The sequence below is a fragment of the Pleurodeles waltl genome, chromosome 1_1 (assembly GCF_031143425.1).
Source record: "Pleurodeles waltl isolate 20211129_DDA chromosome 1_1, aPleWal1.hap1.20221129, whole genome shotgun sequence".
NCBI lineage: Eukaryota > Metazoa > Chordata > Amphibia > Caudata > Salamandridae > Pleurodeles > Pleurodeles waltl.
In genome coordinates this window covers 727740594-727757131 of record NC_090436.1, presented here as the reverse complement: position 1 = coordinate 727757131, position 16538 = coordinate 727740594, and the positions used below count along the sequence as shown (strand labels likewise).

The 16538-nt window shown below is 44.9% G+C and overlaps 1 protein-coding gene across 1 annotated transcript in view; it reads left to right on the top strand.

Moving 5' to 3' along the window:
- The window catches only part of HINT1 (histidine triad nucleotide binding protein 1), a 49210-nt gene that overhangs the window by 20405 nt on the left and 12267 nt on the right, over positions 1 to 16538 (top strand). Inside the window, exon 2 of the mRNA XM_069227301.1 lies at positions 14452 to 14556. Within this exon, the coding sequence (XP_069083402.1) occupies positions 14452 to 14556 (105 nt within the window). The remainder of the gene's footprint in view (positions 1 to 14451; positions 14557 to 16538) is intronic.

The window sequence follows — 16538 nt, the reverse complement described above, 5'->3', positions numbered from 1 at the left end:
TGGTTGGGGTTCCCTTTGAAAGGGTAGGGGTTGACATAGTTGGCCCCCTTGACCCTCCTACTGCTTCAGGCAATAGATTCATCTTAGTGGTAGTGGACCATGCCACAAGATATCCTGAAGCAATTCCTTTAAGGACCACTACAGCACCTGCAGTGGCAAAGGCCCTTCTGGGAATATTTTCCAGGGTGGGCTTCCCAAAGGAAGTAGTATCAGACAGGGGAAGCAATTTCATGTCTGCATACTTAAAGGCCATGTGGAAGGAGTGTGGTGTAACGTACAAGTTCACAACACCCTATCATCCACAAACAAATGGACTAGTAGAGAGATTTAATAAAACTCTCAAAGGCATGATTATGGGTCTCCCTGAAAAACTCCGCAGGAGATGGGATATCCTTCTACCATGCCTCCTTTTTGCCTACAGGGAGGTACCCCAGAAAGGAGTGGGCTTCAGCCCCTTTGAACTTCTTTTTGGACACCCTGTTAGGGGTCCACTCACACTTGTAAAGGAGGGTTGGGAACAACCTTTAAAAGCTCCTAAGCAGGATATTGTGGATTATGTACTTGGCCTCAGATCAAGGATGGCTGAGTACATGAAAAAGGCCAGTAAAAACCTTCAGGCCAGCCAAGAGCTCCAGAAGCAATGGCATGATCAGAAGGCTGTTTTGGTTCAGTACCAACCAGGGTAGAAAGTGTGGGTCTTGGAGCCTGTGGCCCCAAGAGCACTCCAAGATAAATGGAGTGGACCCCACACAATTGTTGAAAAGGAGGGAGAAGTCACCTATTTAGTTGACTTAGGCACTGCCAGGAGTCCCCTTAGGGTGCTCCATGTCAACCGCCTGAAACCCTACTATGACAGGGCTGATCTCACCCTGCTCATGGCAACTGATGAGGGACAGGAAGAAGACAGTGATTCTCTACCTGATCTCTTCTCTTCCACAGAACAAGATGCTCTGGTGGAAGGTGTAGTTTTGGCTGATTGTCTTACTGCTGAGCAGAAAGACAATTGCATAAACCTCCTAGATCAATTCTCTGAACTCTTCTCTACTGTGCCAGGTACCACTTCTTGGTGTGAGCACACTATAGATACTGGAGACAGTTTACCTGTCAAAAGTAAGATCTATAGGCAGCCTGACCATGTCAGGGACTGCATAAAGCAAGAGGTCCAGAAAATGTTAGAACTAGGAGTGGTTGAGCACTCTGACAGTCCATGGGCTTCTCCTGTGGTACTGGTACCAAAACCCCATTCCAAAGATGGAAAGAAGGAAATGCGGTTTTGTGTAGACTATAGAGGTCTCAACTTGGTAACCAAAACTGATGCTCACCCTATACCCAGGGCAGATGAGCTCATAGATACACTGGCATCTGCCAAGTATCTAAGCACTTTTGATTTGACTGCAGGGTATTGGCAGATCAAATTGTCAGAAGATGCTAAACCTAAGACTGCATTTTCAACCATTGGAGGACATTACCAGTTTACTGTAATGCCTTTTGGTTTGAAAAATGCACCTGCCACTTTTCAGAGGTTGGTGAACACAGTCCTGCAAGGGCTGGAAGCTTTCAGTGCAGCATATTTGGACGATATAGCTGTCTTTAGCTCCAGCTGGGATGATCACCTGGTCCACCTATGGAAAGTTTTGGAGGCCCTGCAAAAGGCAGGCCTCACTATCAAGGCTTCAAAGTGCCAGATAGGGCAGGGTAAGGTGGTTTATCTGGGACACCTTGTTGGTGGGGAACAGATTGCACCACTACAGGGGAAAATCCAAACAATTATTGATTGGGTTCCCCCTACTACACAGACTCAGGTGAGAGCCTTCCTAGGCCTCACTGGGTATTACAGGAGGTTCATTAAGAACTATGGCTCCATTGCAGCCCCTCTTAATGACCTCACTTCCAAAAAAATGCCTAAAAAGGTATTATGGACAGCAAACTGTCAGAAAGCTTTTGAGGAGCTGAAGCAGGCCATGTGCTCTGCACCTATCCTGAAAAGCCCTTGTTACTCTAAAAAATTCTATGTCCAAACTGATGCATCTGAATTAGGAGTAGGGGCAGTCCTATCACAACTTAATTCTGAGGGCCAGGATCAACCTGTTGCTTTTATTAGTAGGAGGTTGACCCCTAGAGAAAAGCGTTGGTCTGCCATTGAGAGGGAGGCCTTTGCTGTGGTCTGGGCACTGAAGAAGTTGAGGCCATACCTGTTTGGCACTCACTTCATTGTTCAGACAGACCACAAACCTCTACTTTGGCTAAAACAAATGAAAGGTGAAAATCCTAAATTGTTGAGGGTGGTCCATATCCCTACAGGGAATGGACTATACAGTGGAACATAGACCTGGGAGTAGCCACTCCAATGCAGATGGACTCTCCAGATATTTCCACTTAGACAATGAAGACTCATCAGGTCATGGCTAGTCTTATTGTCCTTCGTTTGGGAGGGGGGGGTTGTGTAGGAAAGTACCATCTTGCCTGGCATGTTACCCCCATTTTTCACTGTATATATGTTGTTTTAGTTGTATGTGTCACTGGGACCCTGGTAACCCAGGGCCCCAGTGCTCATAAGTGTGCCTGAATGTGTTACCTGTGTAGTGACTAACTGTCTCACTGAGGCTCTGCTAATCAGAACCTCAGTGGTTATGCTCTCTCATTTCTTTCCAAATTGTCACTAACAGGCTAGTGACCATTTTTACCAATTTACATTGGCTTACTGGAACACCCTTATAATTCCCTAGTATATGGTACTGAGGTACCCAGGGTATTGGGGTTCCAGGAGATCCTTATGGGCTGCAGCATTTCTTTTGCCACCCATAGGGAGCTCTGACAATTCTTACACAGGCCTGCCACTGCAGCCTGAGTGAAATAACGTCCACGTTATTTCACAGCCATTTTACACTGCACTTAAGTAACTTATAAGTCACCTATATGTCTAACCTTTACCTGGTAAAGGTTAGGTGCAAAGTTACTTAGTGTGAGGGCACCCTGGCACTAGCCAAGGTGCCCCCACATTGTTCAGAGCCAATTCCCTGAACTTTGTGAGTGCGGGGACACCATTACCATTTGTTTTGCCACCCGTAGGGAGCTCAGACCAATATTACAGAGGACTGCCACTGCCGCCTGAGTGAAATAACGTCCAAGTTATTTCACAGCCATTTTACAGTGCACTTAAGTAACTTATAAGTCACCTATATGTCTAACCCTCACCTAGTGAAGGTTAGGTGCAAAGTTACTAAGTATGAGGGCACCCTGGCACTAGCCAAGGTGCCCCCACATTGTTCAGGGCAATTTCCCCAGACTTTTTGAGTGCGTGGACACCAATACACGCGTGCACTACATATATGTAGCTTCACAATGGTAACTCCGAATATGGCCATGTAACATGTCTATGATCATGGAATTGCCCCCTCTATGCCATCCTGGCATAGTTGGCACAATCCCATGATCCCAGTGGTCTGTAGCACAGACCCTGGTACTGCCAAACTGCCCTTTCTGGGGTTTCACTGCAGCTGCTGCTGCTGCCAACCCCTCAGACAGGCATCTGCCCTCCTGGGGTCCAGCCAGGCCTGGCCCAGGATGGCAGAACAAAGAACTTCCGCTGAGAGAGGGTGTGACACCCTCTCCCTTTGGAAAATGGTGTGAAGGCAGGGGAGGAGTAGCCTCCCCCAGCCTCTGGAAATGCTTTCTTGGGCACAGATGTGCCCAATTCTGCATAAGCCAGTCTACACCGGTTCAGGGGACCCCTTAGCCCTGCTCTGGCGCGAAACTGGACAAAGGAAAGGGGAGTGACCACTCCCCTGACCTGCACCTCCCCTGGGAGGTGTCCAGAGCTCCTCCAGTGTGCTCCAGACGTCTGCCATCTTGGAAACAGAGGTGCTGCTGGCACACTGGACTGCTCTGAGTGGCCAGTGCCACCAGGTGACGTCAGAGACTCCTGCTGATAGGCTCCTTCAGGTGTTAGTAGCCTATCCTCTCTCCTAAGTAGCCAAACCCTCTTTTCTGGCTATTTAGGGTCTCTGTCTCTGGGGAAACTTTAGATAACGAATGCAAGAGCTCATCCGAGTTCCTCTGCATCTCTCTCTTCACCTTCTGCCAAGGAATCAACTGCTGACCGCGCTGGAAGCCTGCAAACCTGCAACATAGTAGCAAAGACGACTACTGCAACTCTGTAACGCTGATCCTGCCGCCTTCTCGACTGTTTTCCTGCTTGTGCATGCTGTGGGGGTAGTCTGCCTCCTCTCTGCACCAGAAGCTCCGAAGAAATCTCCCGTGGGTCGACGGAATCTTCCCCCTGCAACCGCAGGCACCAAAAAGCTGCATTACCGGTCCCTTGGGTCTCCTCTCAGCACGACGAGCGAGGTCCCTCGAATCCAGCGACTCTGTCCAAGTGACCCCCCCAGTCCAGTGACTCTTCAGTCCAAGTTTGGTGGAGGTAAGTCCTTGCCTCACCTCGCTGGGCTGCATTGCTGGGAACCGCGACTTTTGCAGCTACTCCGGCCCCTGTGCACTTCCGGCGGAAATCCTTTGTGCACAGCCAAGCCTGGGTCCACGGCACTCTAACCTGCATTGCACGACTTTCTAAGTTGGTCTCCGGCGACGTGGGACTCCTTTGTGCGACTTCGGGTGAGCACCGTTTCACGCATCCTCGTAGTGCCTGTTTCTGGCACTTCTCCGGGTGCTACCTGCTGCTGAGAGGGCTCCTTGTCTTGCTCGACGTCCCCTCTCTCTCTCTTGGTCCAATTTGCGACCTCCTGGTCCCTCCAGGGCCACAGCAGCGTCCAAAAACGCTAACCACACGATTTGCAGCTAGCAAGGCTTGTTGGCGTTCTTTTGGCGGGAAAACACTTCTGCGCGACTCTCCACGGCGAGAGGGATCCGTCCACCAAAGGGGAAGTCTCTAGCCCTTTTCGTTCCTGCAGAAACCTCAGCTTCTTCTGTCCAGTAGAAGCTTCTTTGCACCCGCAGCTGGCATTTCCTGGGCATTTGCCCATCTCCGACTTGCTTGTGACTTTTGGACTTGGTCCCCTTGTTCCACAGGTACCCTAGATTCGAAATCCACAGTTGTTGCATTGTTGGTTTGTGTCTTTCCTGCATTATTCCTCTAACACGACTTCTTTGTCCTTAGGGGAACTTTAGTGCACTTTGCACTCACTTTTCAGGGTCTTGGGGAGGGTTATTTTGCTAACTCTCACTATTTTCTAATAGTCCCAGCGACCCTCTGCAAGGTCACATAGGTTTGGGGTCCATTCGTGGTTCGCATTCCACTTTTGGAGTATATGGTTTGTGTTGCCCCTATCCCTATGTTTCCCCATTGCATCCTATTGTAACTATACATTGTTTGCACTGTTTTCTAAGACTATACTGCATATTTTTGCTATTGTGTATATATATCTTGTGTATATTTCCTATCCTCTCACTGAGGGTACACTCTAAGATACTTTGGCATATTGTCATAAAAATAAAGTACCTTTATTTTTAGTATAACTGTGTATTGTGTTTTCTTATGATATTGTGCATATGACACTAGGTGGTACTGTAGTAGCTTCACACGTCTCCTAGTTCAGCCTAAGCTGCTCTGCTAAGCTACCATTATCTATCAGCCTAAGCTGCTAGACACCCTATACACTAATAAGGGATAACTGGGCCTGGTGCAAGGTGCAAGTACCCCTTGGTACTCACTACAAGCCAGTCTAGCCTCCTACAATGCAGTAGACTTATTTCCTACTGCAGGTTTTCTAAACAGACACGTCTCTATCTTGGCTTGCTCGATTACCACGTCAAGGAATTCTATTTGTGTCTGACTCATGGTGAGGGTGAAACTCAAATTATTCTCATTGTTATTCAAAATCGTTACAAAATCTGTCATATCCTTCTTAGAGCCTTTCCAAAGAGAATCAGTAAAACATAGCCATAGGACTACCTTTAACAGTACCCCTGCAACTCTTCATGTGCTGAAAGATATATATAATATCTTTATTTTGGTGTCAAGTCTGCAAGTACATGGGCTAACGCATGGGTCTCGCTTGCAAGACTCTGTTGTGTTCAGTAAAAGGGCTCGGAGCCCGCCTGTCACTCATCATTTGCTGGTTTGCGTGGTAATTCGTCAAGGCACGCTTGGCATCATTTCTGGTCCTTTGTGTGGAGCAAAGATCAAGTACTGATTAATTCATTCTAACTAGTGTCCATCCACTGCTTCCAATGTAATCAAAGTACTATTTGTTCTTTTTAACTTCTAGTGCCCTGCAAACATACAGCTTGTGACTGGCAAAAATGTGCCTGGCAGGACAAACAATATCTCAATGTTTTATTTTTTTTAAGCTAACTGTCTTTTTTTTCCCCAAGTCGTCTTTAATCAGTTTCCACTCATGTTTTCTTTTGTTTTTGCTTGTGGGCACTGTTTTTAAAAGAGGACAATAACTTGTTCGAAATATGCGAGACCTATTCCATTACAAATACTTGTTTTTTGTATATGTGTGGATTCCCTGGGAGCCGATCATAGGGTTTGGTCCATGTCAGGAGGGCTGTTTTTAAAAATTACTATTTTTATTTTTTATTCAAAATATATTTTCTCTTTTATCCCCTGGGCGGTGGGATCGCCCCCAAGAAGGGAAACCCTTCTTTTTTTGTTTTGAAAATTGCCACCATGATGGAGGGCGGCCCACTTACACAAGGGTCGACACCACCTCGTCCCAAAAGCAATCCCTGTGGCCTAGTGCCATTTCCTGGCAATGGATCGTGACTCTGGAAACAGTGCCAGGAAGGCATTGATCGGAAGGGGAGACTCTCTGCTTACCACAGATGCTTTCCTGGCATCTGGGGAGGCGTTTTGGAGTGGAGAGAGGACACTTACCTGGTCCTCCAATCCTCTGGTGGGGAAAAGTGTGAGATCAGCATGCCTCACTGCTCGCTGCTGTCACAGATGGGGCAGTGGGGAGACACAAAAGCTCTTCTCTGTTTTCCAAGGGGATTAAAAAAAAAAAAAATCTCCCTGGTGTTGGCCACTGTTTGTGGCCCGCACCAGGGAGGATATGCATATGTCGGACATTGGCTGACACACACACACACACACACACACACACACACACTGATAGGGTTAACAGCTACATGTGTGATCCTAAGCAAGTTACTTCTCCCAGTACCTGGTATATATTTTCTGCCAAATTTGGGAGCTCATAGAAAATGAACACATGCTAGCATGATGTGTTATGTAAATAACACATTTACTGGGTGAGTTGGGCCATTAAGAAATGGGATAGCCCAATTCAACTGGTGAGTGAGGGATCGGAGGATGCATATGCTCTAATGTTGTGTCTCTTTTATGGAGAAAAAACTGCAAAAATGTTGGTTGGCGTGGAGCATTTTGTGATGTCTTTTGGCTTTGGGGCAGTAGGTTGGAGGGTAGTAGACACACATGAAAATGAAAGATTAAATGTTTTACAGGTTGTCCACGTCAATAGTCGACGAGAGCATGGCAAAAGCAAGTTTTTAGAAGGCTAGTTGGTATGGGGCATCCTCAGAACTGTGCACACACACATTTTTCTACTATTCACTGGCAATCTGGGGAGGAAACAAAGGTCTGGAGGGGGAAGCGATGCAGAGTGTTTAAAAGGTGCAGAGAGAACAGAAGGCACAGAAAGCTAGTTTCAGTGGCCATTGGAATGAATCTGAAGATTCAGGGACAGGGGTGGGGTGTTAACTAATCCAGCAGGTCACAGTTGCTGGTTAACACTTTGCAGTTAACTGGGAAGAATTTCAGATTAACACCTGTGCTCAGGGGAGGTGGCATGTGAAAATTATGTGCAAGTGCTTTGATGCACCTGTTGCCCCACTATCTGAAAATAAGGATGAGTGACGAGAAAGACTGTAGATATTCCTAGTAATTTATGAATGAAAGTCTTCATTTTATTTAAGACACAGAGGGGAGTATTATGCATTCTAATCTTGCTTTAACTAATATAGCAGCAGTCAAGAACTACAAATCCCAAGAGGCTTAGCAACAAGCTAGCCAATGTGATCAACAAACATAAGAACAGTAAGCATCAATAGGAAATTAGATAAATTACTAGGAAAATCTACATTTTATGTCAAGACCGGAGGCACTAATATGCTAGTTTAAAGCCTATCAATCACCAATGAAGCTGCAGTTACAATAAAAAGTTCTGAAAACATTGTCATTAGACCAGTCAGCCGACCTCAGAATGTCCTCGAGGCTAGAGCCTACCGAAAAGACTCTAGAGACCATGGCACTCCTGGAAGAATGGGCTCCAAAGTTGGAAATGTCAATCCCTGCCAGAGACATGACCCATTTAACCCAACGGGCTAGAGTAACAGAGTAAACTGGTTTATGGGGTTTACAGAAAGAAATCAGTAGTTGGTGGGCAGAGGACATTCTGAGGATGAGCGTACGTTTCTAATATTCTTTTAAACACAGTCCTACACAGAGTTTGGGTTGATTAGGAAAGAAAGGATAAAAAACTGTATGTAAATTAGTTTTTGTGCGTTTGTGAATATGGAATAAAACTCATGTAGCAGTGAATTGATGAGCAGAAACGTCTAAGGATTTGACGTCCGAGACACATTTAATAGAAGTAAGACATAACATGGTTAATTTTGCTCAAAGCGTTTTTAAAGAAAGGTCTGCGTTACAGGCTACGAAAAGCACAAATTCAATACCACAGTTATATCCCACAAATATGTGTACTTTGAAGAAGGAGTCTTGGAAAGTTTTACTCACTTGAATAGATGGTAGACTAAAGGATGTTCACTGATGGGTTTGCCATTGATAAACTGATGATGCATGGAGATAGCTGATCAATAGAGCTTTACAGTTCTATATGATTGAACTGAACTGGCTTCTGCAGCCAAGAAATTAATGATGAGATTTATATTTGTTGAAAAGGGATTAATACGTTTTCTCACACACCATCTGATTTATAGGCCTTCCTTGTTCTAGGAGCCCAGGCGTTATTAATGAATTCTGAAGCTTCTGTCGAAATGAGTGACTTCTAGGGGTGACCCGAGACCCTCCAACCTGAGAGAATTAGGGAATTTGTGAGAATTAGATTGTGTGGAGAGCCTGATGGGTCCAGGAGTAGAGATGGAAAAGAAGGAAGAAGAACTGGAAAGTCTGTTGATAATTCAAGGAGAGGGGGAAACCAAACTTGAGACTGCCAAAAGGGAGCCACTATGTTCAAGGACACTTTCTGGCGTCTGACTTGGGCTAATACTCTGTTGATTAAGATGAAAGGAGGACAAGCATAGTTGATTGCCAGAGCCCAATCTTGTAGGAAAGCATCTGTTGCAATGGCCAAAGGATCTGGACGCCAACTGAAAAAACGCAGTAATTGAGAATTTAAACTGTGCGAAGAGATATGTGTGGAATGGACCCCATTTGTTCAAAAGGATTTGGAATATGGAGGGATGGAGTTTCCATCACTGGAATCTTTGAGATGACGGGAATGACAATCTGCTATGGAATTCTGGGAACCTGGAAGATAATCCGCTTGAAGAGAAAAATTGTGGGACAGACAGAATTCCCAAAGACTTTTTGCTAGTTGAGCTGAAAGGTTTTGATTTGGTTCCTCCAAGATGATTTATGTACCGAACTGCAGATACATTGTCCATACGAAGAAAAATGGAACATTGCACTTTGTGTTTTGCAAAGCTTTTGATTGCAAAGGAGACTGCAAGAATCTCTGAACAATTTATGTGCAATTTGGACTCCTCTTAAGACCATGTACCGCCAGTCAATATTGGTCCACAGCGGGTGCCCCAGCCTTGTTAGGCTTGCATCTGATTCTAATACAAGATAGGCGCTGAGGGGAAGATAGCCCTGCCGTTCCTGGTGTTTTAATGGTGTATCCACCATTGAATTTCTAAACAAGGTTCTACAAGATCCGAAAAGGGGAGACCTCTGCGGAGATTAAGAACTTTTAAATGTTGAATGGGTTGATAATGGAGCGGCCATGGAAAAATGGCTTGAATGGAGGAAAAAAAGAAGCCCTACTGTTCTTGCCAGGGTTCTGAGGGAGATGGGATCTTTGTGGAGAGCGTGAAGTTCTTTTTTTGATTGAAGTTACCTTTGAAGGGGAAGATGAAGAGTAGCTGTGGTGGAATCTATTAAGAAACCTAGAAACTCTATTAGTTGAGTAGGGATCATTGGAGACTTTTCTGAGTTTATTAGAAAACCTAGATCCGAAAAAAGTGAGCATGTGAACTGAAACTGGTTCATAAGAAGGATATCGTCCAGATAGATTATAAGTCTGATACCTAGAGATCTGAGATGGGCAACAATCGGTTTCTTCATGGTTGTAAAACACCAGGGAACTGAGGAAAGTCCGAAAGGAGGGGAAGAAAACTGAATTGTTTTAACTGTGAATTGGAATTGTAGAAATTTCCTGTGCGAAAGATGAATGGGAATCGTAAGATAAGCATCTTGTAAGTCTAGTCTCACTAGCCAGTCGCACTGAAGTAAAGGATCCCTGAGATGGATTATGGTTTCCATCTTGAAATGGCAGTATACAACAGATTGAACGATTTGAAGTTGATTACAAGTCTTAGCTTCTTGTTTTTCTTTTGGTCAAGGAAGAGAGAACTCATAAATCCCATGGGATCGGGGAGGGAAGGTTGAGTGGCATTTTTCTGCAAAAGAACTTGAATTTCCGTTGAAATGAAATTGGGCATTTCCATAGCAAATCTTGGAGAGGGAGGAAAAACATTTTGAAACGGGAGTAGAGTTCTATGGAATAACCCTGAACTGCATCCAACACCCAAGGGTCTGTTATAATTTAGCGCCATTTTGGTAGAAATAATCAAAGTCGCTCTCACACAGGAAGGCCAAAAAACGGGCTTACCTTGGGAATTATTGGCCTTGAAATATTGTTGTCCGCAGCCGCGGAAACCTCTGGACCTCTAGGGCTGGAGCTTGTAGTCCTGCATGTTGTAGGGTGTGTTGAAGGAGCCTCTTGAACTTTGGTTACGGTAGGCACGGGCGGTAAAGCGGCTCCTGCCTCTACTGGCCTGTGCAAAAACACACTGGTTAAACCCCTTTTTCAGAGTTTGTTGGGCCTTGTCGATAGACGAAAAAGGAGGAACATAATGACTAAGGTCCTTGATAAAAGAATCACCAAAATGTTGGCCTTCTGCTTGTATGCCAGGATCGAGAGTAGCAAGGTTTGCAAGTTTAGGGTCCAATTTTAGAAGCAACCCTTTCTTCCTTTTGTGAATGATAGCCGAATTGGCGTTTACTTAAGAGGCAAAAAGTCCTTTGGAGCCAAAGAGAAAGATCTGTGGGATTAATATCCTAATTGTCCAGTCTAGCCACTTCGGCGAGGACCGACCACATCCAGTAGCTTGTCCAGGCAGGTTGTCCATGCTTTATCAACCCCTTTGCTAGGGTCTTTTTCGAATTTAGTAAAAAAGGTAATTAACGATTGGTCAATAGGAGTGGTAGGGATGTTGGACAGTAAGGAAGGTCTGGGACATTCAGATTTAAATTTTGCTCATGTTTGTTTGTCTAGAGAAAGACAAAGGCAAGAAGAAATGTAGTCCCCAGCGTGGGAGGCAGATAACCATTCATTGCAATTGGGGTGATGGATCAGGGTAGGATCAAACATGGGAACTCCTTGGGTATCAAAAATGGAATAGGAAGGATTGGAACTGGATAATTTGCTTTTCTTGGCAGGAGGGGGCCACTTTTGCCAGCCATATCGGATTGATCTAAATCATCAGTATCATCCTCAGTGTCCAATATCTTTGAGATAATAATCTTTTTAGGCATTTTATCAATGTTTTTCAATTTTAATTTGCATTTAGAATGTGAAATGGAACTATTTGCATTCATAGATTTATTACCCTCCTTACGTGGAGGCCTGGGAGGAATTAAATCCGCAATCTGATGTGAGGTAACCTCACTCATCAGTTGTGCGCCACTAGAGGAAAACTTCTTCTTTGTAATTGGAGTTAATTTGTGTTTTCTGCTTTACCCCGCAGAATGGGGCAGTAAAGTATTGGACATCATAACCTTACGGATTTCTCAATATTCTTTGACATTTTATCCATTGAAGCCTAAAGGGCTTGTTGCACAGAAGAATTAATAAAATCATTTAAATCATGAGTAAATGTTTCCTCATCGTCATTAATATGAGGCATTAATGGGGAACCGTCCAGCTCCTTCTTAAGGAGATAGCCGGTAAAGAAAAACAAGCATTTGCAATGCAATAGGGTCTCGCATTTCTCCGAGTTACAGCTATTAGCAGTTGTAAACTCCCAACCGGACTTTTATTGCCACATTAAATGGAAAAAACAGCGCAATCACGCTGCTACAGTTCACTCGTAGTGAAACCTATTGGCAAAAGTGCAATTAACTATGTAACAGGGTCTATGTCATGCAAAGCGATGGACTTCTGCCAAGCTAGATCGCACTGTGAAAAAAAAGATAAAAAGTAGTCCACAAACCTGACTGGAAACAGCGAGCCTCGCATGTTTTCAGTACTTGGTCGCTGCGCTCTAGGAGGGCTAACCACTGGAAAAGGCATGACGTATGCGTGCCTTCCACTAATGAAAGCAAGCAGATTTTAAAAGGCAAGCCCACGAACCAAGGAAAGACACTGACATGACATGGACGGGCTCTGAGCCCTTTTCTATCTACTAAAGCGTCTCGCAAGTGAAATGCATGCGCAACCGCATTCAACGCAGGCTCAACCCTAAAAAACAACAGTTAAGGGGTTAAGAAAAATGTAAGTGAAAGGGGTGGGAAAAAAACAAAGACACTCCCTTGAGGCTTGTGCTATTGGAGAAAGTTATCCGTACAAAGCGGAAGGCAGGCTGAAACCACGCCCCCTTGGGGAAGGCTGGTCGTAGTAATGAAAGCCAGCCTGTACTTTGCAGCTGGAAATAGAAGACACGGAGCGGCAAGGAAAATTGGGAGTCCGCATTCTCTGGTCAGCGCGAGTCAGAGGAAGTGTGAGGAGCAATGTGGCAAGGCAGTGCGACTGTAAGGACCATTGCAGAGAGCGCGAGGTGTAGAGGAATGCCTGAGGGAACAAAGGTGGGGTGGGGAGGGGCAGGGAGTCAGCAAATGAAATAATAAGCACACAGCGCGAACTGCATAAATGGAACAAAATGTTCCGAAATAAGAGACAATAAAATGTATATATAATATGTACACAGTAAAATATACAATAACAAAGCTACTGAAGCGATAACGAAATAGAATACTTATCTTGACTGCGAGTAGCAAGGAAAGAGGGCTGCTTGCAGTCAAGTGTGTACTCTATGCTCAGAAGTGTTACCCTATTGGTGCTCACTGCTCTTACGTTTGTTGATCCTATTGGCTAGCTTGTTGCTAAGTCTCCTGAGATTTGTAGTTCTTGACTGCTGCTATATTAATTAAAGCAAGATTAGAATGCATAATAGGAGCCTACAATGCATCTTCAGTTCGGTGCATAAAATTCATTTTTTATACTTTTTCTTCTAGAATGGGAAGTGCAGCTCCTGAGCAGAGCACCACTCTGTATTTCAGGAAGTGTAAGGGCAAATACGTCGTCTTTACCACATTGCTTGCAGACAACCACCAATGTTTTTAATGAGGTGTTTTGGCCGGGCAATAACTCCCACTGTCCCTTGTATTGGGGGTGTTCCTCACCTATCATTGTGACCCAGTCGCCTTCATTGTGGGCACTGTGACCATACCCTCTCCTGCCTTGGTGTGCTTGCTTTGTTGCCTGGCTGCCAGAACCCTCCCTGCGTAGGTGTCGGTTTTGATGCACGCCTCACATGGTATCATGATTCCAACTATCCCATCACACCCCTATTTGCATGTGTGTAGGGGAAGGACACGAATAGTCCACTGCACTCAATTGGCCTGGCCCGAGTTCCCCTTGGTGCACATTACACGTGATGCTGTTGCCCAATCAAATGGCCTATGAGGTTTTGTTGTGAAAAACTGCAATACCTCGGCTACTTTGCTACAAAGGCTGAAAATTGGTGCCACTGTAGAGTGCTAATACCACGACACCTACAGCTCTAAATGTATGGCTTTTTTTTTACATTTATTTAACTTTCTCCCTTGTTACTTGCAAGTTAAATAGTAAGGATAGGGCATGTACAGTGATAGAATTGTTTCCTGTTGTTCCAAAGCCTTCCCTTGAAGTTAATTATTTTCTTTGTTTGCTATGGACAGGAAATGCAGAGTCTAAGAAAAATATTTGAGAGATCTTCTTTTGTAACATTAACGGTCACAGATATATTTTTTTTTATTAGAAACTGATTTATAATGGATTTTCATTATGTTTCTAATTCTGAGTATATTTTGACTGTCAGAGTTTGTAGTGCAACCTAAAACTTTGCTGCATTCACTTTTTGTCTTTCTGAAGGATATGTTTCACTCACCTTTAAGTTGTGTGTTTGCCTGTGGTCTTCTGACACTGTTTTTATATCTGATCGATGTAATTTTCTTTTAAGTGCATCGCCTTCCATGACATTGCGCCACAAGCCCCAGTACATTTTCTAGTCGTTCCGAAGAAACCAATTAGCAGGATGTCTGAAGCTGCTCCTGAGGATGAAGCCGTAAGTAGAAGGCATGACCATGTGCTTTTGTCTGTGTCTAAGACATCCTGAGTTTATCTGTTGGTCAGTATGGCAAGTTTTGGGTCTGAATTACTTGAGTTACTTGTTCTTTTGCTGTAGGAGGTTATGGAGCCAAATTCCAAACAGTAGAGAAAATGCCAGCAAAGAAACTAGTGCCTACAAATATTTGTTAGTTGTCCTTGTAATGTTTCCATCTCTGAGCTAAGTGGCGGTTCATGAATGGTCTTTTCCCACTAGTTAAATAGTTCTGTAATGCATTAACAAGACACTGTGTAATTAAATCATAAATATGTTGTATTGATACTGAGTGTCCTAGCTTTCATCTTTTGGAATTCCATGCAAGTAGGAGCATTCAAAGTGCATGATTGTGAGACAAAGTCTCCCATGTTGCCCATTAGCTTGCCTCCCATAGTTTATTTTAGAAAGCAAACAAATAGCTTGTCATTTTACCACCTCCTCAGATTTTTGTTACTACATTTTATATTTGAGGATGAAACCCTGTCTTCTTTTAAAGTTACCCTACATGCATACCAGTTACGACAACATTCTATGAAGAATATAGGAGAGCTAGTCCTTGAAGTGTAAATGCTGGCTTTGCAATTTATTGAGCAAGAGGGAAAAATCAGTGCTGTGCTTTATAAATGGAGTTTATTCCATACACCGTATTCTTCATATACCACCTGTTGTTTCATTGGTCTGGCACTGGTAAACCAAGGTTCGATGGCATATGTTGCTGCAGATACACATGTTTGGCACAGTCCGCTGCCTGGTGTTGGGCTCGGAGTATTACAAGTTGTTTTTCTTCGAAGAAGTCTTTTTGGTCACGGGACCGAAGGACTCCTCCCTCTTTGGCTCCATTGCGCATGGGCGTCGACTCCATCTTAGATTGTTTTTTTCCGCTGTCGGGTTCGGACGTATTCCTTTTCGCTCCGTGTTTCGGTTCGGAAAGTTAGTCAGAATCTCGGAAGAAAGCGTCGGTATTGTTCCGTTCGGTATCGGGATAGTTAGGTACATCGACACCGATCATCGGAAGACTTTGGGGCAGTTTCGATCCCCCATCGGGGCCTGGTCGGCCCGACCGCGTGCGACATCGAAGCCGATGGAACGGACCCCGTTTCGTTTCTGCCCAAAATGTCACAGTAAGTATCCTTATACAGATCAGCACTTGGTCTGTAACTTGTGCTTGTCCCCCGAGCACAAGGAGGATACCTGTGAAGCCTGTCGAGCCTTCCGGTCCAGAAAAACACTCCGGGACCGAAGAGCCAGGCGTCACCAAATGGCGTCCACGTCGACAAAACAACGTTTCGACGACGAAGAGGAAACATTCTCGGTTCCGGAATCAGAATCCGGAGACTCCGACGTCGAACAACAGCAACAAACTGTGAGTAAGACGTCGAAAAGTAAATCCATCGACAAACCGAAAGCCCAGGGGACGCCACTGCCAACAGGCCATGGCTCGACCCATAAATCAGGCGACCCGTCGAAGGGGCCGAAAAAGGGCACGCCCATAGCGAAGACACCCGACTCCGGTCGAGGGACCGCCATGGAGCAACCTCGGAGCCGAGAAAGCGGCTCCGAGAGACAAAAACAAGATACCAGCACCGAAAAACATCGGCACCGAGAATCCATGCCGAAAGGAACAAAAATTCTGTCGGTGCCGAAACCGAAAAAAGATTCTCTCTCGGCGCCGAAAAATACCACACCTTCATCCTACTCAGAGGAACAAGGACTAAGTGGCCAAATGCACAAATTTGGACAAGAACTCCAAAGTGTAGAATCGGACTACACACAAAAGAGACTGTGCATCCAGCAAGATACAGGGAAGATATCAACCCTTCCCCCAATCATGAGGAAAAGAAGGATCGGACTTCCAAAGGATGACACACAACCACAAGCCAAAGTGGTTAAAAAAGTCACGCCTCCGCCCTCTCCTCCACAGGCATCGCCGGCACAAACACCGC